Here is a 25,874-nt window from a genome sequence, read left to right as displayed (position 1 = left end):
ATAGACTTACTAACATATATATTTTGAACCAATTTTTAGCATTTTGACACTTTATCCTGCATTCCCAGAATCAGCAATTCTTTAAGGACAATTTTTGAGAAGGTGCCTGGCAAATTGGTTTTCTTCCAATAGTCAAGTTACCTCTTAATTCAATCCTCTTGTCAGGATACTTTCTATACTTTTCTCTTTTTTAGTTTTTGTATTGGATATTTAATTTTGTTACATTTCAGATGTTATCCTCTTTCTCAGATTCCCTTCTAGAATCCCACTATCTCATCCTCCTTCTCCATGCTTCTATGAGGGTGTTTTCCTACTCACCTACCCACTCCCTCTCCCCATGCTGGCATTCCCCTACAGTGGAGCATCTATCAAGACTTCACAGGATCAATGGCCTCTCCTCCCATTGATGCCCAACAAGGCCATCCTTTGCTACATATGCAGCTGGTGCCAGGTGAACTCTTTTGTTGGTGGTTTAGCTCCTGGGAACTCTGAGGAGTTTGGTTGGTTGATATTGTTGTTCTTCCTATGGGTTGCAAACCCCTTCAGCTCCTTTGGTCCTTTCTCTAACTCCTCCACTGGGGACCCTGTGCTCAGTGCAGTGGTTGGCTGAGAGCATCAACTTCTGGATTTGTCCGGCACTGGCAGAGCCTCTTAGGAGACAGCTATATCAGGCTCCTGTCAGCAAACACTTCTTGGCATCTGCAATAGTGTCTGAGTTTGGTGACTGTATATGGGATGGATCCCCAGGTGGGGCAGTCTCTGAATGGCCTTTTCTCCAGTCTCTGCTCCACACTTTTTCTCTGTATTTCCTACATTGAATTTTTTGTTCCCACTTCTAAGAAGGTCCCAAGTATCCACACTTTGGTCTTCCTTCTTTTTGAGCTTCATGAGGTCTGTGAATCGGATATCTTGGGTATTCCAAACTTGTGGGCTAATATCCACTCATCAGTGAGTGCATGCCATTTATGTTCTTTTGTGATTGGGTTACCTCACTCAGGTTGATATTTTCTAATTCCATCCATTTGCCTAAGAATTTCATGAATTCATTGTTTCTAATGGCTGAATAGTACTCCATTGTGTATATATACCACATTTTCTGTATCCATTCCTCCGTTGAGGGACATCTGGGTTCTTTCCAGCTTCTGGCTATTATAAATAAGACTGCTATGAACATAGTGGAGCATGTGGCCTTGTAATATGTTGGAGAATCCTCTGGGTATATGCCCATGAGTGGTATAGCTGGGTCCTCAGGTAGTACTATGTCTAGTGTTTTGAGGAACCACCAGACTGATTTCCGCAGTGGTTGTACTAGCTTGTAATTCCACCAACAATGGAGGAGTGTTCCTCTTTCTCCATATACTCGCCAGCATGTACTGTCACCTGAGTTTTCAGGCTGGTGTGACGTGGAATCTCAGGGTTGTTTTGATTTGCATTTCCCTGATGACTAAGAATGTTGAACATTTCTTTAGGTGATTCTCAGCCATTCAGTATCACTCAGTTGAGAATTCTTTGTTTTGCTCTGTACTCCAATTTTTAATAGGGTTATTTGTTTCTCTGGAATCTAACTTCTTGAGTTCTTTGTATTTATTGGATATTAGCCCTCTATTGGATCTAGGGTTGGTAAAGATCTTTTCCCAATTTGTAGTTTGCCCTCTTGTTCTATAGACAGTATCCTTTACCTCGAAAAAGCTTTGCTGTTTTATGAGGTCCCATTTGTCTATTCTTGATCTTAGAGCATAAGCCATTGGTGTTCTGTTCAGGAACTTTTCCCCAGTGCCCATGTGTTCAAAGCTCTTCCCCAATTTCTCTTCTATTAGTTTCAATGTATCCAGATTTAAGTGGAGGCCTTTTTTTTCCCACCTTTTTCTTTTTTTTTTAATTTATTGATATATTTATTTACATTTCAAATGATTTCCCCTTTTTTGGACCCCCACTCCCCGAAAGTCCCATCAGTCCCCTTCCCTCCCCCTGTTTTCCCACCCAACCCTTCCCACTTCCCTGTTCTGATTTTGCTCTATACTGCTTCACTGAGTCTTTTCAGAACAAGGGGCCACTCCTCCATTCTTCTTCTACCTCATTTGATGTGTGGATTATGTTTTGGGTATTCCAGTTTTCTAGGTTAATATCCACTTATTAGTGAGTGCATACCATGATTCATCTTTTGAGTCTGGGTTACCTCACTTAGTATGATGTTCTGAGGCCTTTTAATGCACTGGAACTTGAGCTTTGTACAAGGGGATAAGAATGGATCAATTTGCATTTTTCTACATGATAACCTCCAGTTGAACCAGCACCATTTGATGAAAATGCTGACATTTTTCCTCTGGATATTTTAAGCTCCTTTGTCAAAGACCCAGTGACCACAGGTGTGTGGGTTCATTTTTGGGTCTTTATTTCTATTACATTGATCTTCCTGCCCATCTCTGTACCAATACCATGCAGTTTTTATCACTATTGCTCTGTAGTACAGCTTGAGGTCAGGGATGGTGATTTCCCCAGAAGTTGTTTTATTGTTGAGAATAGTTTTTGCTATCTTGGCTTTTTTGTTATTCCAAATGAATTTGAGAATTGCTCTTTGTAACTCTTTGAAGAATTCAGTTGGAAATTTGATGGTGATTACATTGAATCTGTAGATTGCTTTTGGCAAGATGGCTATTTTTACAATATTTATCCTGCCCAATCCACGAGCATGGGAGATCTTTCCATCTTCTGAGGTCTACTTTAATTTCTTCCTTCAGGGACTTGAAGTTCTTGTCATACAGCTATTTCATTTGCTTGGTTAGAGTCACACCAAGGTATGTAATGTTGTTTGTAACTATTGCGAAGTGTATCATTTCCCTAATTTCTTTCTCAGTCTGTTTATCCTTTGAGTATAAGAAGGCTACTGATTTGTTTGAGTTAATTTCATATCTAGCCACTTTGGTGAAGTTGTTTATCATCTTAAGGAGTTCTCTGGTGGAAATTTTGGGTTTACTTAAGTATGTGATCATGTTACCTGCAAATAGTGATATTTTTTACTTCTTCCTTTCCAACTTGTATCCCTTTGACCTCTTTTTGTTGTCTAATTGCTCTAGCTAGAACTTCAAGTACTATATTAAATAGATAGGGAGAAAGTGGTCAGCCTTGTCCAGTCAGTGATTTTAGTGGGATTGCTTCAAGTGTTTATCCATTTAGTTTGATGTTTGCTATTGGTTTACTGTATATAGCTTTTACTATAGGTATGGGCCTGAATTCCTGTTCTTTTGAAGAATTTTATCATGAATGCTTGTTGAATTTTGTCAAATGCTTTCTCATCATCTAATGAGAAATTGTGTGTTTTTTCTTTGAGTTTGTTTTTATAGTGGATTACTTTGATGGATTTCTGTATATTGAACCATCCCTGGGTCTCTGGGGTAAAGCCTACTTGATCTTTTCAAATGCATGCATGCTTTTAAACCTTTCTCTTTAGTCCAGACTCTTATATTTCTCTACTTTAAAAGCTTCCTTTGTCTCCTTTTACCAATACCAGTGTTTCTCTGTAGCTGGCTGCACAAAGTATATGAAGCATATAAGTTTATTTTAATAACTGGTAACAAATCATTTTCTTAAACTCTTCTGAAAATTATCTTACTGCAAATATTTTATGAGATAAATGCATTTGACATCTTATTGGTGTACTCTTTGTGAATTTGTGAATTTTTGGGGTTATGAAATAAAACTTGCTTCTACCCTGCTTCCCATTTATTACAAGGGCATTTCATAGCTGTTCACTGACCTATGACTAAGGCAGTTGCTTGATCCTCCACTTTCCTCAGAATATCACTATATTTATTGAACTTTAGAAAAATTTCATAATGATTTTTTCTCATTTACATTCTTATTCTATGTTGCATATTTGAATGTAAGATTTGGTATTAAAATTTTAAAAAATGCAGCTTTACCTCTATGTATTTCAATAGTTGCATTTTGATTGTTATGAGTATTATAATTATACCTTCAAAATGATATGAAATAATACTGCTATATAAATGGATAGATGTTATATATGGATTTTCCTCTTTTATAGGGGAGTGCAAAAATATGGAAGGTCCTTATATGTATGCAATAGAGGTAGAAGAAGGCACATCTGTGGAATGTGGCATAACATTTTCTCCAGTAGAAGTAAGTTCTGTTCTGTTACTCCTATTATGGAAGATTAGTGGAATTATATATTAAATATTTAAGAATCTACCAGATGTCACCTAAGTTATGTTTTGAGTACTTCTCATTCTAATGAGTGACTATGTCTACCTATAACTTTTAATTCAGTATTACAATTACTAAATATGTCTAATTCATAGGAAAGTCTGATTTGTTGTCTTTGTTATATGTACTATTAAATTTGAAGTATTGTATGTTATCAAGAAATGATGATAGGTTGAAGCTAACATGAAAAGAACTTACTTTCAAGCTACCTTGCTTTAAAATTATGTTAGAACGTGCCTCTTGGAGTCATTATCTGAAATCCCCTAAAAATATTGTGAACAATTAAAAGATGCTGTTTCTATGATAATTTATATTTTCTGGTGATGTTCAGGGATAATTTAAAACTGGAAGGAAAAATCAATACAAGAAAAAAACCCTTCATACAGAAGGGATATTATTAAATCTTAAGCTGCAGTATGCTTTTCTTCCACTTTCTGAAATATAAGTGTTATGGAGTTTCTTTTTCACAGCCAGAGCATAAAGTTGATAGATCAAATATAAAAACAAAACACAGTATAGTTCAAATAATTTTTTGTACACTGTGAGTACAGAAAATAATTTACTAAGTAAAAAAATATAATTGTCTACTATTTACAGTAATATTTCAGGTTGTGTTGCCATTATGCGGGTCTTGTTTAGATATTATAGATGCAATTTGTCTCTCATGTCTAGAGGTCCCTATTCAGCAGCCATACTGGTTGTGTGTTATTTACAGTCTTTCCACCTTCTCATTCACAATTTCCTTGAGCCTTAGGTATTGTGATGGCAATGTAGATATAACACCTGGGAGGGTGGACACCCCCATAGTCACTTATTCTCTGAATTTTGACTCAGTGTGGCTTATTGTAGTTGCCTGTGCCTGCTGAGAAAAGCTTTGATGGGGGTTGAGAGTTACATTCATCTGTAGGTATAAGGATAAGTATCTAAAATATAGTTAGAGATGGTATTTGATTTAGGATCGAACCAATTGGAACTTGTAGGTTCACTTCTAGGTTCTATTGCCTCTCCAGTCATAGGTACTTGGCTATGTTTACAATGCACACATATTTATATTTTTTAATGATTTTCCGTTTTTATTGGATATTTTCCTTGTTAACATTTCAAATGTTATCCCCTTTCCCGGTTTCCCACCTCGAGGAAACCCCCATCACATACTCCCTCTCCCTGCTTCTATGAGGGTGTTCCTCCACCCACCCATCCATTCTCACCTCCATGCCCATGATTCCCCCACAGTGGGGCATCTATCAAGCCTTCATAGGACCAAGAACTTCTCCTCCCATTGATGAATGACAAAACAATCCTCTGCTACATATGCAGCCAGACCCATGTGTATCCCTTGGTAGATGGCTTAGTCCCTGGGAGCTCTGGGGGTTCTGCTTGGTTGATATTGTTCTTATTATGGGGTTGCAAACACCTACAGTTCCTTCAGTCCTTTCTCTAACTCCTCCATTAGGGACCCTGTGCTCATTCGAATGGCTGGCGGTGAGCATCTGCCTCTGTATTTGTAAGGCCCTAGCAGGGCCTCTCAGGAAAGAGCCACATCAGGCTCCTTTTAGCAAGCATTTCTTAGCATCAACAACAGTATCAGGGCTTGGTGACTGTACTTGGGATGAATCCCCAGCTGGAACAGGCTCTGGATGACCTTTCCTTCAGTCTCTGATCCACACTTAGTCTCCATATTTACTCCTGTGAGTATTTTGTTCCCCTTCTCAGGAGAAATGAAGCATCCACACATTGGTCTTCCTTCTTGAGCTTCAAGTGATCTGTGAATTGTATCTTGGGTGAGCTTTGGAGCTAATATACACTTATTAATGAGTGCATACCATGTGTGTTCTGTTGTTATTGAGTTATCTCACTCAGGATGATACTCAGTTCCATCCATTTGGCTAAGAATTTCATGAATTAATCACTTTTAATGGCTGAGTAGTACTCCATTGTATAAATGTACCACATTTTCTGTAACCAATCCTCTCTTGAAGGACATGTGGGTTCTTTCCTGCTATTGGCCATTATTTTTTTAATTAGATATTTTCTATTTTCACATTTCAAATGTTTTTCCTTTCCTGCTTTCCCATCCAAAAAACCTCTATCCCCTCCCTCCTCGCCCTGATCCCTAACCCACCCACCCCCACTTCCTTGTCCTGGAATTCATCAACACTGGGGCATCAAGCCTTCTCAGGACCAAGGGCTTCTCTCATTGATGGTCCAACAAGGCCATCCTTTACCACATATGTGGCTGGAGGCATGGGTCCCTCCATGTGTACTCATGGTGGGTGGTTTAGCCCCTGGAAGCTCTGGGGGTGCATGTTGGATCATAATGTTGTTCTTCCTATGGGGTTGCAAATCTCTTTAGGTTCTTCAGTCCTTGCACTAAGTTCTCCATTTGGGTTCCTGAACTCAGTCCAATGATTGGCTGCAAGCGTCCACATCTGTATGGGTCAGGCAGGCTGTGGCAGAGCATCTCAGGAGACAGGTATAACAGGGCTCCTGTCAGCAAGCACTTCTTGGCATCTGCAATAATGTCTGGGTTGGGTGTCTGCATGTGGGATGAGTCCCCATGTGGGGTAGTCACTGTATGACCTTTCCTTCAGTTTCTGATCCACTCTTTGTCCCTGTATTTCCTTTGGACAGGAGCAATTCTGGGTTAATATTTTGGAGATGAGTGGGTGGCCCCATTCCTTAACCTTTGGCCTTGCCTAACTTCTGGATATGGTCTCTACAGGGTCTCCCTCCCCTTTGTTGGGTAGTTCAGCTAATGTCATCCCCATTGGGTCCTGGAGTTGGACGTTTGATTCATTTTTGATAAACAGACACTTTTAAAACACTTTACCTCATAGTTTTGGAGACTTATTTTTGACATGAAGAATTATACCTTTACTTTCATTAAAAATGTATTTTTCATGGTGTAAGATAATTTTATTTTCACAAAAAAGTTCATTTTTTGTGAAACAACATATTCAAAACCCTCAATATTATAAATAATTTTTTGTCTTTTTATCTCTTGACAGGTGGCAACATATGACTTTAGATTTCCTGTCCATATTAATTCCTTTAAGGCTTCAGATCTCTACTGTGAATATTTGTCACAGCAAAAGGTTTTGATGCCAAGAGTCTCACCACTTATTCCACCATGCTTTGTTCAAGCTACTGGTATGTAATAGGAAACAGTCAACTGAGTGGTTTATACTTAATCAAAGGTTTAAACTTAACATCTAAAAGTTAAAAAAAAGTTTTCATTTTTTAAAATTTGAAATATTAGAAAATTAAATCACTACTCAATTTATTTATATGTGAATAAAATCATGAATGCATTAATTGGTATCTTCATCACCATTACAAATATATCCATATTTGACTCTTTCAAAAATAATTAGAAGAATCAAAACAAACAAATTTACTATTTTGGGATTATTATGAAAATTTAAACACAATGTAAATTAAATTAAAACATAATGATGTGAAAGTGAAATGAAATAATGTCAGTTTTTTTAAAAAAAATATTTCCTGAAAAGGGATGCAATTACTAAAGGAATCAATGTTATAAATAAACATTAACAAGCATATTGAATATTTTATTTATGTGTTGAACATTTCTCTGCCCATATTCTAAGAATATTTAAATGCAAATAGTAATATACTTCAAACTGTACTCCCAACAGCTCTAGTTTTGCTGTTTATCATATATGTATATTTACTTTTCATGAGGGTCAGATACTATTAAGATCTAATACTGAGTTAAATTATCAATAAAATATATTGATGGATGTGAGATCTCTTTATTAGTATATGATAGATAGAAGGAGAGGCCTCATTAAATTACTGTGCCAAATTAAATTTGTTACTCATTAAAAATTTCAAACTATAATTTATTTGGATAACATGAAATCTTTATGAATTAGAAGTTTTTAACCTTAAGATAGCTTTCCTTTCTTACTTCTTTCCTTCCTTCCTTCCTTCCTTCCTTCCTTCCTTCCTTCCTTCCTTCCTTCCTTCCTTCCTTCCTTCCTTCCTTCTGTTCGCTCGTTCTTTCTTCACTTTAAATCCAGTATCAGCCCTTCATCTCCTCCTATTTTCCCCCCATGCAAATCCCCAGCTCATTCCACTCATCCCCTTCTGAAAAGAAGACCCAATTCCTATGTCAACCCCCTACTAATACTCTCACTTGATCAAGTCACTGGGAGAATACAAGCATCCTCTTGCACCAAGGCCAGACAAGACAGTCCATTTAGGGGTGCAGAATCCACCGGCAGTCAGACAACAGGGTCAGGGACAGACCCTGGTCTAGTTGTTGGGGGACCTGCTTTTAGACAAAGTTTGCTCGTCTGCAACATATGTTGAGGGGGCCGTGGGTCCACACCCTACTCACACTTCCGTTGGTGTCTCAGTCTCTGGGAGCCCCTACTGGTCCTGTTCTTCTGTCCTTTGGGTCTCTCAATCTTTTCCCCAACTCTTCTGTAAGACTCCTCAAGCTCTATCTAAAATTTGGGTGTGACTCTGCTTCTCTTTCCAATGGCTGCTGGGTGGAGCCTCTCAGAGGACAGTTATGCTTCCTGTCTGCAAGGTAAACAGAATATCATAGTGCCAGGGATTGTTTCTTGCCCAAGGAATGGGTACTTAATTTGGGGCAGTCATTGGTTAGCTGTTTCCACTTGCTGAAGGAGACAGAGGCAGGAGAATCATGAGTTCGAGGTCAGGCTAGGCAGCATTTAAGATAGCTTTGACAAAGTGATTATTTTGAAATTTGGTCTTCTAAATTGATATATTTCATGATAAATTTTGTATTTGTTTATAACATGTCTATTTGTCTTTCCATATGAATTTGAGTATTGAACTTTCCATGTCTGTGGAGATTTGTGTAGGAATTTTGATGGGATTTCATAGACTCTGTAGATTGCTTTTGATGTCCATTTTACTATGTTATTCCTACTGATCCATTGTACAATTTCATGTTTGTTTTCCCTCAACTTCTTTTGCTCATAGCATGACTTTACATGGTTTTTTTGGTGATTCTCAAAATGCTGATTCCATACTATATATTGCATCTTTGTCATTCTGGATAGTAATTCCAGTTTTAGTTTTAGTAAGAGTTGAGCTGACATACTAGGTCTTTAGTATTTGGGTGTTCAGTTTCCTTAGAAGGTGTTGGTTGAGAGATCTGTCTCAGGGACACTATGTTCAACTTAATTAAAATTAGGCTTTCCATATGATACTGGAATATGTCAAAGTAAATTTTGAGTTCATGTCTATGTTCTAGACAGCATTTTAGTCTGGCTATATCATAAATTTTGGTTAATTTACAAATGAAAAAGCCATTCTGTATGCAGTTCTTGTTTTGGATCTACTATGACTTGTCTTAGTGTTCTCATTACTGCCATTGGGTATGGTATGTTGGTACAACACATTAATAGGATTTTCTTGTCATATATATCCCAACCTCTTGCTAAAGCAGCCATTAATTTAATTGATCAAATGAAAGATATATCTGCTAAATTTATTTATAGGATCACAAACTGGCTTACGGTTATATACTACACACTTATGAGACCATATAGTTTTTTACTAAGGATTGAAATGCTTCAGAGATATGTTTCAAACAGCAATGAAAAGAATAGGTATAAATAACCCATTATGTATTTCTTTTGTTTCACAGAAATCTATATTCCTGTATAAATGTAGAGTATTGGTTACTCAATAAATTTGTCACTTACTTCTTTTTCTTGCATTCCAGTTGTGTTTTCCTTCTCCATTTCTGCATGATTTATACTTCAGTACTGAAATCATATTAACACCATTTGTCCTTTCTTATTCCAATATTATGTACATTTTTGATTTTCACCATATCAATTCTGATTGTCTTGTTTTACATGCAATTCATTGCCACTAAAAATTTATAAGATATGTAAATATGTAAGCTATCTTAGAAATGTTTAAAATGGAATTTTACATTTTGACTAGGAGTAAAAAACAGAAACAGTCCTAAATTCATTATTTTATTTTAGAAAATATACTAAATAATATCCACATTGTGTTTATTAAAATTTATCTATGTTTATTTTTCTTTTAAAGCATTGCGAGCACCATTGGAATTATCCAGCACTGTGTTTCTCTTTAAAGTCCCATTATATGAGCTTCAGAATAATAAGGAAATCACAAGAATTCAGGTATATTGATAAATAGTAGACTTTGTAACTCATAATTTGGTAATTTTGGGATTTCACTTATTTAATTGATTTTTGAATTATTTCCTATTACTAATTTACCACATTTATACAAAATATTTGGAGCTACAACACTGGATTTTATAGCCAATAGTGCACATTATATATATATATATATATATATATATATATATATATATATATATATATATATATATATATATTACATAATGCATATTTTCAGAAATAGTTTTTTGTGTGCATGATGTGTGAGTCCCATGTGTGCTTATGTGTTTGTAACTTCTTAAGGTTAGCAAGTTGGCCTCTGGGCTTTTGGAGATTTTTCTGTGATTACCTTCCATCACACTGTAGAAATACAGGATTAAAGATGAGTATGATTTTATCTAGCCTTTTATTAGGCTCTGGGGATTTGATGTTATATTATTGTGCTTGCTGCCCAAGCAATTTACCTGTTGAAACATCTTCCAAGTTCGTCTAAAAATAAGTCTTTAAATTTTATTACTAAAAAAATCTCTTATGAAGTTCTCTAGAAAAGAAAATTTTGACAAGTTCCTTATTGGACAGAAAACATTCCATCTCCAAGGAAGAATACTCAGTGTTACTGTGGCTTTGTAGAATGAATTGGGTAGTGTTCCTTTGCTTTCTATTTTGTGGGATAGTTTGAAGAGTATTGGTATTAGGTCTGATAGAATTCTGCAATAAAATCATCTGGTCCTGGACTTTTTTTGGTTGGGAGACTTAATGACTGCTTCTACTTCTTAAAGAGTTATGGGACTGTTTCGATGGTTTATCTGATCCTGATTTAGGTATTTGGTATCTTTCTAGAAAAATGTTTTCCAGCACGTTACTCTGAGGAAGTGATTTTCTTTGACACTGAGGTGCATTTCCTGTGTGCAGCAAAATGCTGGGTGCTGTTTACATATCCAGTCTGTTATGTCTTTTTATTGGAGAATTGAGTCCATTGATGTTAATAGATATTAAGGAATAGTGATTGTTGCTTCCTGTATTTTTTATGTTATTTTTATTTTTGTGTGGCTAACTTTTTTGTGGTTTCTTGAAAGATTACTACTTTCTTGCTTTTTCTAGGGTGTAGTTTCCCTCCTTGTGTTAGCATTTTTCCATCTATAATCCCTTTTAGTACTGGATTTATGGAAAGATATTGTGTAATTTGTTTTTGTCATGGTATATCTTGTTTTCCTGATCTATGGTAATTGAGAGTTTGGCTGGATATAGTAGCCTGGGCTTTGTGTTTTCTTAGGGTCTGTATGACATCTGTCCAGTATCTTCTATCTGTCATAGTCTCTGGTGAGACTCTAATTCTTATAGGTTTGCCTTTATATGTTACTTTACATTTTACCCTTACTGCTTTTAATATTCTTTGTTTTGTGCATTTGGTGTTTTGACCATTATGTGACAGGAGGAATTTCTTTTTTGGTCCAGTCTATTTGGAGATCTTTGAGCCTATTGTATGTTTATGGGCAGCTCTTTCTTTACGTTAGGGAAGTTTTCTTCTACAATTTTGTTGAAGACAAGTTTAAGTTGGGAATCTTCCCTATCTTCTATACTTATTATCCTTAGGTTTGGTCTTCTCATTGTGTTCTAGATTTCCTGGATGTTTTGGGTTAGGAGCTTCTTGCCTTTTCTTTGACTGTTTTATCAATGTTTTCTATGGTATCTTCTGCACCTAAGATTCTCACTTCTATCTCTTGTATTCTGTTGGTGATGCTTGCATCTATGACTCCTGTTCTCTTCCCTAGGTTTTCTATCTCCAGGATTGTCTCCCTTTGTGATTTCTTTATTGGTTCTATTTCCATTTTTATATCCTGGAAGGTTTTGTTCTATTCCTTTATCTCTTTGGTTGTGCTTTCCTTACCTGTGTTCTCCTTTTTTTTTTAAGGGAGTTATTTATGTCCTTCTTAAAGTCCTCTATCATAAACATGAGATGTGATTTTAAATCAGAGTCTTGATTTTCTGGTGTGTTGGGATATCCAGGGCTTGCTGTGATGGGAGAACTGGTTTCTGATGATGCCAAGTAGCCTTATTTTCTGTTGCTTATGTTCTTGTCCTTGCCTCTATCCATCTGTTTATCTCTGTTATTAGCTGGTCTTGCTGTCTCTGAGTGTGGGCTTATCCCTCATACAAGTATATGTGTCAGTACTCCTGGGAAACCAATTTTCTTTGGGAAGAATTTGGGTATGGAGAGCTGTGGCACAGGGTCAGCTCCAGGGTGCAGACAGAAAGCAGAAGGATCCTGTCCCAGGTGTTTCCTTGGTTCCTGTGTCCTGATAGCTCTGGGCAGGTCCCTATTTGGCCAGGAGTTTGAGCAGAAGTGGCTGTCTTACCTGTGTTCACAGGTGTGTTGGCAATCCGGGGAGGCCAGCTCTCTTCTGGTGGTGTTTGGGTATGGAGGGCTGTGGCAAAGGATCAGCTCCTGGTGCACATGGAAAATGGAAGGTCACAATTCTTTTCTATTGGTCTAGTGGGAAAATATTATAGCTGTGTCATTGACATCACATGAAAAGCATATGTGGCATCATATTGACTCATCTCATTTGCTGTTCTCCAATTTCTTAATACTTTGGCAGTGATGTGATAATCTTCTAAGAATTAGGGGATGTAAAGAACACATTCACACATATAGTCTAGGTTTTCTGTAAGAAAGGGCTCAAGTGTATTAATAATTTATAAAAAAAGAATAAGGAAATTTATGTTCAGACATATAAAAACAAAAGAAAATCCATTAGGTTGGCCATTTTGCATGTTATTAGCATCATAATCAAATTCTCAGATCTTGTTTCTAACAACTGAATTTTAAATTTTCTTCTTTTGTAAACATATATATGAACAGGATCTTGTCTTCCGTAATATTTCAAAAAAAACGGTTCTTTGGTCATTAGATATTGGCAAAATAGATAAATATTTTAAAAGTGGCATATTCAAATTTACTGCACTGATTGGAAGTCTGAAACCAAACGAAACGTATACTATTTCCATACATTTCTGTCCAAGTAAGTATTTTTCTATTTTTAAAACATATTTTTAAAACAATTTATGTATAATAGTGTTTTGCCTACATATTTGTGCATATACCTTGTGTCTACCTGGGACCTGCTGAGGCCAGAAGTAGGTGGTAGAACTACTGGAACTGACTGTGAGCTACCACACAGTGACTTGGGTCTTATCTGCTCAGCCATCTTTTCAGTGGCCTTGACATCCTTTCTTTATCTTCAAAGCTGAGAGAATTTAACTTAAGATACCCCTTTTACAGTAGTCCCTTAAGATTCTTCAGGCAGCTTGTGACGTTATCTTCATATCCTATATATGAAAAGATATTAGCAGCTTTGTTAAAGCATTGGAAACAACTTAAGAAAAAAAAAGTCATGCCTTAGTACTTCCATATATTCTTTATTTTCCCTAATGTAGTAAACATCTCTTCCCCACCGTATATTTCCCCCCTTGAAGTAGATATTAAAAGATTTGCTCCAGCTCTAGACAAAGTATACTTGAAGAAATGTTCTTTTTAAAATAATGCTTCGTTTACTTTTACTTTTTCCTCAGGCTGCATTGTTCCTGGGTAAGCTAGTCTACCCCACTGAGCTGTAATAGCATAGTAACTTTTAATATTAATGTTTACAGTGTGTACATATTTGTATGTAAACTAATCAATACCACTTTTTTTCCCATAGAAGAGCCCATAACATACCTAGCTGATGTTGCTATGCGTTTAAATGATAATTTATTTGACTATAGAATATTACATCTGATTGGAGAGATACAATTACCAAAGATATCTTTTGATCCATCATTTATATGTTTTACTCCTGTTCCTTTGGATGTTACAACTGGTGTAGATATCAGAATTTTGCCACAAAACTATTTCAGGTAAATCCCCAACATATTATTTCTATAGCTTTATGTGCATTTTTATGTATCTCTGTTATGTGAAAATTATTTGTCATGCCAGACTTCTTGCTATAGTTAGGAAGTACTATTAGAGTACTTCAGTATACACTGACATTTTAAAGATACAAAATAGCCTTTCTAGTCATTTATTTTCTTGTACTTTAAAAAAAAAAATCTGTCGATGTGAAATTAAACATGATCTTGTAAAAGAAACAACACAAGCTTTGTTCCTTAAAATATTTATTTGATATTCCAAACAACATTAATTTATTATCTTGTAGTTTATATCGATAATTAGTCTAGGTTGGTTTAGCTGCATCTTTTTTTTAAATTTTTTTAAATTTTTTTTCCTTTTTTCCATTTTTTTATTGATATATTTTTTATTTACATTTCAAATGATTTCCCCCTTTCTGGGTCCCCACTCCCTGCAAGTCCCATAAGCCCTCTTCCGTCCCCCTGTTCTTCCATCCACCCCTTCCTACTTCCCTGTTCTGGAATTCCCCTATACTCTTGCACTGAGTCTTTCCAGAGCCAGGGGCCACTCCTCCATTCTTTTTGGACATCATTTAATTTGTGGATTATTTAGCTGCATCTTTTGTTCAATATCAAGTTCGAAAAATATTTATAAGCTGCTTCTTCAAATTCTTCTGTGTCTTATTTCTCCTCTAATATGTTTAGTCAATTAATTTCCATCTAATTATAAAACTAAGTCAATAGTTATTGATCGGGGTCACAGTTAGCTTTGAGCACTCATCTTCAGATCCTAGATGTGTGGTCATATGTGTATCATGTGCTCCAAAAGATAACAGCTATCAAATTTTTCCTCTTACCTAGTACAATGCATCCTGACTACAGCCCCCCTTCCTCTACTCTTGCCAGGTCCCCAAGCCTTCCCTCCTTCTACTCTTTCCAGTTCCCTCTGTTTTCCCCTCTCTCCCTGATCCACTGCACCTCTGTCTTCCTTCATAAAAGAGCAGGCTTCTCAGTGACATCAATGGACATCAAGAATGCATGAGGCAACCCAGTAGGAAAGGTGTCCCAAAAGCATGCAAAGGAATCAGAGAAAGTCTCCTTCCCCCTGCAACTCCACAAGCCCACTGTTAGGAGTCTTAGGATTCCATATTGCTATGAAGAGAAACCATGACCAAGGCAACTCTATAAACAAAAACATTTAGTTGGGACTGACTTACAGTTTCAGAAGTGTAGTCCATTATCATTATGGAGGGAAGCATGGCAGAATGCAGTCAGTAGTGGTGCTTGAGGAGCTAAGAGTTCTATATCTTGATCCAAAGGTAGCTAGGAAGGGACTACTCCACAGGCAGCCAGGAGGGCCTCTTTTCTGCACTCTGGGCCTAGCCTGAGGATAGGCCCTCAAAGCCTGCCCCCACAGCAATGCACTTCCTTCAACAAGGTCATACCTACTCTAGCACGACTACAGCTCTCTTAGTAGTGCCATTTCTCATTTACCAAGCTTATTCAAACTACCAAAATCCAGTTTGTTCAAACACATGTTGTTATAGGAGCCATTCCTAGCCATAATATAATGAAAAATATATATAGTCACATTTTAAAAAGTCCCCTAGTCTATCACATTCCCAACAATATTTAAAAGTCCAAAGGTCTTTTCTAAGTCTCTTCTAAGATTCGTGCAATATTTAAATGTAACCCCTTATAAAGTCAAAATCATAAAGCACATCACATACTCGCATCATCACAGGATACACACACACACACACACACACACACACACACACATGCACACGCACACACACACACACACACACACACACAATTATCATTCTAAAATGTCATAGTGAGAAAATATTGGACAAAAGCAAGAAAGAAAAACAACTGTGAAAAACTCCAAACTCTGCACCTCTATGTTTGATGTAAAAACACTCTTCAGATCACTAACTCCTTTAAGCTTTGTTGGCTATAATGACATCTGGTTTCACTCTTTAACAGTATTCATTGGCAGATATCCCATGGCTCTGGCGTCTCTAACACCATGGGGTATCCAAGGCAAATTAAACTTCATAGCATCTTGCTCCAATGTCTGGGAGCCAGACGATATTGTATCAGCTCCCAAGGTCACTTCTTCAGTTCTGCCCTTTGTAGCACTCTAAGGCTCTGACTGATTCAAGTCCAATGCTACTCTTGTTCTTGGTGGTCATCCCATGGTACTCATATCTCTAATATGCTATGGTCTTCATCTGCAACTGGGTTTTACTAATAGGCTCTCATGGGCTCTCTTCATGAGGCCAACCAAGCCTCAACTTCTTTGCATGATCTTTTCAGTCAAATATAACTGAGGCTGTACTTTCAACAATGACATTTCCTGGCCTCTCATAGTCTCACCCATCAGCTTCTCTCCATGACCCCTTCACATGCATTCAAAACTGTAACCACCTGGGTGATTTTTACATAGTATCAAGTGCAGCTGCCAGCCCAAAGCCTATCTCTGGAACTCAACTTCATTGTGCTCTCAGGAAACACTTCCCTGAGATTTCACCTCAGTGATGCTGGTTGCTTCTTAAGCACTGCTAATTTCTTAGCTCCAGCTATCCAGCATCCTACTCTGATGCTGTCCTAGAAAACCCTCTGTTCTTGACTCTAAAGCTTGAGACAAATAGGCAAAGCTGCACAGTTCTGCTTTGTGCTGAACCTGGAAAATAGCGCCCCCCCCCATTGTTCTACATCCTTACTGCCTAAGCTTTTCTTTACATAGAACTTGCTCTGTAACAAGATGGTCTTGAGCTCAGAGATCTGCTTGTTTCTGTCTCCTGGGATTTAAGGTATGTATCACCATGTGTAGACTTAAGCTTTTCATAGCTCCTATGTTTCCATGATATGTATCAAAAGTCTCAAGATCTAGACCATCAGTATGCCTTCCATTTCTGGATTGCAGTTCATTCCAGATTAAATCTAAACAATAACTAGGTCATAATAATGTCCAACATAATAGGTTTATTCTTTGTTCAACTGTAACGGCAAAAACAAAAAGCATAGCTGCAAGGCCTCTACTCTTTTAATTACATTTATTATTCTTAAATGCAGGATTCAGCACCATTCCACACCCCTTTCATACTTGAACCATACATTTTGTAGATTTCTTTTCTAAGCTTGCTGTACTTGACCAAAATGCTCTTCTTGAGAGTAAACCAGAGGACAAAGTCTATGCTGGTTTTTGTGAGACTTCATCTACCAATGTAACTAACCTGACTCTCCTCACCTTAGCCTCAGCCAGACTCCCCAGACATGGGCAAAAAGCAGCCACATTCTTCACCAAAACATAAGAATGTACTCCACATAGCATATTAGATCCCTCTCTTCTGAAAGTTTTTGATGTAGGCTCCCAGAATTCAAATCACACTCAGCACCAATGTTTTTCAAGTTATTAGTTGGATGGCCCATTAAGCTCCACTTAAATCATTACACTGCTTTCTAAATCCAACTTTCCCAAATCCACATTCCTCCAAACAAAAGCATGGTCAGGCCTATCACGCAATATCCCAATGCTGGTAGTAACTTTTACCCTAATTCAAGTTTCCATTGCTGTGAAGAGACTCTATAACCATGGCGACTCTTATAAAGGTAAACATTTAATTGGGCCTGGCTCACATTTCAGAGGTTCTGCCCACTCTCATCTTTGTGGGAAGCATGACAGTGTACAGGCATACATGGTGCTGGAGGAGCCAAGAGTTCTATATCTTGATCCTCAAGCAGGAGGAAACTTTCTTCTGGAGGCATCCAGGAGGAGGGTCTCTTCCATACTATGTGGAACATAAGCAATGAGATCTCAAAGCCCAACCTGGCAGTGATAATTCCTCTAACTAGGCCACACCTAGTAGGACCACACCACTTTCTATGGGCCAACCACAACATAGTTCAACAAAAATACCACTCTAGACAAGCATAACGCATATGGAGAGGACCTGAGCCCTACTCACTCAGGGTCCATGGTTGCACCTTTGGTTTCTGCAAAGCTCTATGTGCCCTGCTTAGTTGATTCTGTGGAGTGAGTTTTCCTGGTGTTCTTGACCACTCTGACTCCTACAGTCTTTCTTCCCTTTCTTCTGTGGGTTTCCCAGGCTCTGCCTAATGTTTGGCTGTGTGTCTTTGCATCTGCTCCCATCAGTTGCCAGAAGAAACCTCTCTGGTGGCAATTGTGCTAGGTACCAATCTGGTCTTCTAGTAGCCATGGTCTATGGTTCAGCAAGGGGTGTCTCTCAGCCTTCAGACATTACAGAGAGCTGTGCCCACTTATTATTCCTGAGACATGAGCTCTGCTTCTCTATAAGAAGAGCAAGTCACTTAAGTGCTGAGCTGTCACTACAGCCCCCTTCTATACTTATTGTTTGGGGCCTACATTTTTGCTTGAGAGAGTAGAAAAATTGAAGATACAGGAAAATATGCATCATGATTTTTAATATGGAACGTTATAGAAGCTAATGTTCTAGAAGCACATCATTTTGTCCTCAGTGTGGGTCTTAATTGTCTCAGTAATATAGCCTGGAAACACAATTTCACTTGTGTATTGTAAGCTGTGTTTAACATTATCCATAGTAATGCTTTTAACTATAGTAAAATCTAGGAACTATACAAGTTTCTTGTAATAAGTAAATGCATACGTATCTTGATATTTATTTGGACATAATAATTGTGGTTATGAATGAACTTCAGTTAGTATGACAGTGGTGTCTACATATTAGAAACAATACATTAAGCTTTTTTTTAAGTCTAAAGGGACTGTATAGATAGATTACCCTACCAATAATGATATTCAAACATGGTTAATGCAATATCCAACTTGTAGAAGGCAGTATGATATTTAATTTCTGTATTTGATTAGCAAGTTATAATGGATGATGCCACAGGACTTGCATTAAGTAGTATTTAATTTGGGAAGATGTCAGTTCTTGAAGATTGAACATACATACCCTTGCAATTCCCAGTTTTGTTCAGATTCTATTTTATAAGCAAACATTAACCTCTATTAGTTTATAGATAATGTAAATTGGAACTTATTTTGCTACAATATATTCTTATTAATAAACTGTCTTAATGTAAGGATTAATGTTCAACCTTTCAACTCTTTAATTAATGTATGGTGATATCAATATAACAACTACTTGAACTCAAACTATGAGATGATAACTCTGAAAGGTGTTGAAGGGATGACACTCAATTTCTTTGTTCAGGTGTAGTGTAATTAGTGTAAATGACACATTCAATGGCAATTAGAACTAAATTGCTTTCTAATGGACTTTTGAATTAATTTCCCACATTTTATCTCATATACTATATAAATATAATTAATCCAGTTAAAAATAATCATTGCTGTTTTCATTTATTAACTGAGTAATGTTCACACTGATTAAAATGATACATGAATAAGATTCCCATTTACTTACACTTATTTGCTGTATGTTTACACATGTATAATAAAATGAAGCTAATGTTTTAAAATTTATTGTCAACAGAATTATGATTAGCAAATTTTAAAATTTAAAATAATCTATATCTATATTGCTTGGTTAAATACATTTTATGTAGCAAATAAATATTTACCACACTAAATGTTAAAAATATAATGATTAAAATTTATTTTTAGTATTTGTCTGGAGGTGCCTATTAGTATCCAGATATTTAATGTTCTTCATGTATATAATCTATCAATATTTAATATATATGCATGAAATTTATAAATGTTAGCTGATTTTTTTGAACAAATCCTTATTAGGAAATGTTGGATGACATTAAGTTTATATGGTGGTTATTTTAAAAATTGCTAGATTTATTCTGATATATTATCTCTCTTAACCTTTATAGAACTAAGGTGACAGACAGAGTAGATTTAAACCTACATTTAAATATTAAAATACTATTGTACATAGTTGGCTTTTGAGAAAAATACACATTCAAGTCACATTAATTGTTTTTATTTTAAGCAAAATAATAATAATATTATATATAATTTTATATTTTGTACAGTAATTCAACTCTTCAGTTCAAGATTCCCACTGCAAAGCTTCTTGATGATGATGAGATTCACCCACTTACTGTGACATTTCCAAATGGCAGAGTCATCCAAGGCTCTAATACTGGACTAAATGATGAGATACTATGTCACCTTAGTTTCAGTTCATCTAAACCTGTTTCATTTTTTGCCAATCTTATGTTTTGTGATGACAGAAATAACTGGTAATATATTTAAATTTGGATGCTTTTAGACTTGATATTTAAGTATACTAGGTTTATACTCTATTCTTTTGTAAAGTGGTAAAAGTAATGGCATTTAATATAATGATTTTGTATATACAACTTTAACATTCTAAGTATAAATTTGCTTTAATGATAAATCACAATATAGTGAAGTATAAGCATTTATAGTATTATAACTTGTTAACTTGATTTCTGAGATCCATTCTCTTCATATGAAAATAAAAAGCTAATGTGAACAACGTTTTTGAACATGAAGTATGGAGGTACAACTAGATTTCTTTATTGATGATAGTTTGTTGCTTTTGGCATGGTATATTGTAGTACACAAGAGCCTGGGGGAAAACCTGAAGGATAACAGTGGCCTGATACAGGTTTTTTTGATACACAGTCTTTTTTAAGAGCAGCTATATGAGATATATATTTTTTTCACAAAGTATAAGAAAAAATCTATTTTCCTACTGTATTGTCACATCTATTTTATCTGTTTTTATTATCCTATCCGTTTTCAGCACCTTCTTTCTCAAATATATACCTTACTTCCATCAACTTCCTAAATGTAGAAAAGATCAAAACAATTACATTGTAATTAGGAATTAAAGGCTGAAGAATTAGGTCAGTGGTTAAGAGCACTAGCTGTTCTTTCAAGGGACCAAGGTCTGAATCTCAACACCCACATGACAGTTCACAACTGTCTGTATTTCTAGTACTGGGGATCTGACACTCTCACACAGACATATGTTGAGGCATAGATAGGACTTTGTATTTTATTATTAAGACAATGATGTTTGCAATATAGAGCTTCCATTTCAGAACCTTGTGAATATCTCTACTGTGATAAATGTACATTAGAACTCCCATCATAAAGTTCTGTTGACTGAGTGCCTGGCCAAAATAATATAGAATGTTATTGATAGTAGGAACTATTAATAAATATGTGTATGTAAATAAGATTACATGTGATATTTTGATAGCAGTGATTTAATTTAAAAGAATTATAAGTAGATTTGGGTATGTCACTTTAGAGACTTTAATCAGGATATTTGTTTCTGAAGAAAATTCTTCTAGGACAAATATAGTTATCAAGTCATCAATTTTTCCCATTCATTGAATGTAGGTATTTTAATACGGAATCACCCACACAGTTCTAATGGTGATGTTGAATATAGTAGCTTTCACAATAAAAAGTATTTTCAAAGAACTGGTTCTCTCTCTCTCTCTCTCTCTCTCTCTCTCTCTCCTACCTCTTCCCTCTCCCTTCCATCTCTCCTTCCTTTCTACTCTTTCTACCTGCTCTTCTTTCTCCTGCTTTATGAATTTACCTCATTTGAACTAGTTCTGATATTAATGGAACATAACAGTTCTGATAAATATAAAATGATATCATACTATTTAACATTATGCTTGGTATTTCTGTCAGATTATAATAGTTCCTTTGCTATTGTAATTACTGAAAATTTGTCTCAGAGATATAACAGGAAGCCTCAACATTACTTCCTTAAAGATATTGAGGGGTAACAAGTATAACAGATTTTAACCTTCACTAATAACTGATAAATTAGTAGAGATAAAATGTGACTGGAGTGTTGAATTATACATTATGAGACATTTCCAGTCTTATCTGATGAATATTATGTAGTTGTAAAATTCAATAGAAAAAATATGAAAGTTTCATAAGGCAAGGGATATCCACCATGTCTTAAAATTTCATCCATTTATTTATTATTAACTTCCTAGTAGAAATGCTTACAATACACAAGTTAATAGAGATAAAAATCATATGGTAGTTAGAGTGTCAAATTGATCATTACTTTTAATGTGATTGTTATAATTTAAGGATCCTTTAGTATTCTAAAATTAAGTAATGATAGAGGTAGTAGATTCTGTGAACTTATTAAAACACAATTATATAACTCAATAAGTGGATTCTATGGGATGTAAATTATATACTTGCATACTACTATAAAAAGATATGTAGATGTATTATAAATAAGAGCATAATAAATTTAACAATTCAGTGTTATTGGTAATGGGAAGCCTTTTATAAAATCACAATAGGATTTATTCATTTCATTATTTATATGATCATACAAAATCACATCACTAGTCTTGTCTCCTCAAATGTCTATGTTGATTATTTTCCAGTAGAACCATTTTAAGTTACTGGAATGCCAAAGTTGCCATTTGATTTCTGGATTTGAATCGAAACCCATTATGGCACAGTGACTTCTACTTTTTCTCTTTGTATAACTGAGCATTTTCAGAATTATTCTTTATAACATGTACTACTTGTATCTGATTTGATATTGACAATAAATATTACCATAATTCACTTACATGGCACCATTAGTTCCATTATTTCAGACTTGCATATAATAAAATGTATGGTACTACCAATTTCAAAAGCAAGTTTTCTTTATATTTTAATCTATATATAATAGTACAAATGAATAAAGTGTCTTTCTTTGCACACTAGATTCCTTATCTGATTTCTATACTATATGCCCCTAGGATGACTGCTATTAACTACATATTTTTATTATTCCCTGTTTTTATCCTTGAAGACATTGACTTTTCTTTATAGTCTTTAACAAGCTTGTTTTAAAATATGAAAAAGGAAACAATATACATATTTTGACTTTGTTCTTCAGAACAAAACTTGTTTTTAACTATTTTTCTTAATTATAATGTTTTAAGGGATAGTTTTCATTTTGTTTGCTCATGTTCTACTTTGGTAACAGTGGCCACATATAGGCATTTTTTTGTATACTAAGGAAATGCTCCCATAAACAAAATAGAAGGTGCTAGAAGAATTCAAATACAGTGACCATGTATATATACAAAGTTTAAAGTCTGAGCCTCAATCTGATTCTCTGATATTCTGTGGAAAAGAAGTGAACCATACAGATTGTTCTATTTTTACTATGGCTATGATTTTCTTGAAGCAAGGACCAGGGCCTTAAAGATCCCATACAGTATAGGTAGTGATTATGAACCTGACCCTACGAATAATAATCCTATGTTTTGATTTTGAGTGCCTGTAACAGAATGTCTACCCAGAAGCTAGTAACAAAATACCAGTTCATGGTATCTCAGTGCATAAGAGCACAAAAGAAGAGCATCCACAGATGCTACAGTATTATTTCCCTTTTATAATTTTACTCATTTTTAAACAAAAGTTATTAATGTTAATTACATCATAGTATGATGATGATGGTAATGATGCTGCTGGTGCTGATGTTTTCATGCTATTTAATTTAGAAGATTATTACTGAGTAAATTAAATGTGTTAATTTTAAGTCTAATTCAAAAAGGTGTGTACTTTTACTCATTTGTCTTCTTTTTGATTGACAGATATTCATTATCAATAGTTTTGAGTTTTAGGAAGATAATTATCTTTTAGTTGTATTATATATTTTGGTCATATTCATTACTTATATCTTATGTTTTCTAACCCATCACCTTCACTTTTTTGACAGGTACCCTTTATTTCCTAGTTTTCTATTTCCATAGTCTCTCTGTCTCTTTCTCTCTCTGTATTTCTGTCTGTCTGTCTCAACTACACATACAAACAATAAATATATACATATATATTATATACATACACATACACATTCACATACACATACATATACACATATACGTATACACATACACATTCACAAGTGAGGTCAGTTAAAACATGCTTTCTTTCTGTTCAGTATCTTTGCTGTTATAAACACTAAAGCAGTAAACATGGATGTAACATCTCCTTGGTGTAGGATGCTGTATAGAGTATATTGAGGTTGGATAGTAGTATAGTATGGTAATTCTACTTTTGAGAATGTCCATACTTGTTGATATAATAATTTGAATCTGTAATCTGTGTTTCATACCTGCAAAGTTAATCATCACTTTTCTGGAGTGTATTTTATAAGTGAAACTTATAAACTATTGAAAATTTAAATTTGCAAACTTTCAAGATATTCTTACTGAAAATAAGAGAAAATGAAAAAAACAAACAAATGATTAATCATTTGAATTTTAATCATTATAGGCATTTAAAATAATTAGAAATAATTTATTGCCTTAGCTACATGTGAATGATTAGTTTATTGATAAAAATATTTTTGTTTTTAGGTTCTCACTTCCAGTTACTGCAACAGCAGAAAATTGTATTCTTACTATTTATCTATATTTGGCAGTTAATTTGGACAAGCAGAGAGTTGTTTTAAAGCAGGGTGAGTTGTTTATGGCTGATTGCATTCTCTCCCTGTGCAGGTTCTTATTAATTTAATATCTAAACAATACTGTATTTATGGAGACCCTCTGCACCAGTTGTTGGGGCGGCAGCATTGAGGATGTAAATAAGAATAATAATAAAGAATGAAACCAACTACAAGTGAAATTAGAATCAAAATGTCTGATGGGCACTTTGAGAACTCACTGAGAACTAGTTTATAGCTTTCATGAGATAGATATTGATTTATTATTGTCTCAAGTACAAAGCAACACTAGTTTTATATTCCCTTTTATTTTACTGTTATTATAAAAATAAAAATGTTATTTATAGTGAAAAATAGTGAATTTAAAATTACCAGCAAGGTATGTTGCATAATGGTAGAGCAATTGTATAACCTGTACAGTGTGGTAGGTTTGGCAGTCAGCACCTAGAAACAATTATTTTAATATGTGTTTGCTAAACATTTACTTTTGCTCAGAGCTATGTTTGTCATTAATAATAGAATCTGACAATGTCATTTATTTGATAAATTTGACAGCATATATGAAGGTGTGCAAGTAGAGGATTGAGTTTCATGTGTAAGATAGTTGAAATATTGCACATTTATCTTTGCAATCACAGAAATTACAGGAGTATTTGTGTCAACCTTGTCAAATGAGAAACAGCATTGTTTGAGCATAAAGTAATGTTGTAAATCTTTAGTAGTGTTGTAGTAGGGGCAGAAGTCTCACTGTGTACTGTCAAGTCCATATATTTTAGTTCAAAGTTAGCCTTTTTCTTCTACTTTAATCAGTGGTGTTATCCACTTGACTCTTCAATGTTAATCAAACTTACGGCAGATACTTGGTACTGTTTGGTACTTTATGACATCTCAGAAAAAACAGACCATCATCACTCAATAAAACTACACCTAAATTCCAAATATTATGCATGTATCAGAATCAATAATTTCTCTTTTTATTCCAGTCACATGACCAGAAGCCATTATTCTCTTCTGGCTTAAGTTGTTTCTTTACCTCCTACTACCCATGGTCTATACTATACCACATAAACTTTGGTACACTTTTCAGGCAATTTTTGCCTATAGCTTACCTGCTGTAGTTGAAGATCTCAAGAAAGAGAAT

The 25,874-nt window shown here is 35.2% G+C and overlaps 1 protein-coding gene across 1 annotated transcript in view; it reads left to right on the top strand.

Annotated features, from left to right (window-relative positions):
* Positions 1-25,874, top strand: part of Cfap47 (cilia and flagella associated protein 47) — a 220,589-nt gene that overhangs the window by 43,694 nt on the left and 151,021 nt on the right. Inside the window, exons 21-27 of the mRNA XM_052171493.1 lie at positions 4,046-4,140; positions 7,233-7,374; positions 10,291-10,385; positions 13,252-13,411; positions 14,090-14,285; positions 20,301-20,510; positions 24,648-24,748. Of these exons, the coding sequence (XP_052027453.1) occupies positions 4,046-4,140; positions 7,233-7,374; positions 10,291-10,385; positions 13,252-13,411; positions 14,090-14,285; positions 20,301-20,510; positions 24,648-24,748 (999 nt within the window). The remainder of the gene's footprint in view (positions 1-4,045; positions 4,141-7,232; positions 7,375-10,290; positions 10,386-13,251; positions 13,412-14,089; positions 14,286-20,300; positions 20,511-24,647; positions 24,749-25,874) is intronic.

This window comes from Apodemus sylvaticus, chromosome X (assembly GCF_947179515.1).
Source record: "Apodemus sylvaticus chromosome X, mApoSyl1.1, whole genome shotgun sequence".
In the NCBI taxonomy this organism is placed as follows: domain Eukaryota; kingdom Metazoa; phylum Chordata; class Mammalia; order Rodentia; family Muridae; genus Apodemus; species Apodemus sylvaticus.
The sequence above is the reverse complement of the archived record's forward strand: the minus strand, read 5'-3'. Positions and strand labels throughout refer to the sequence as shown.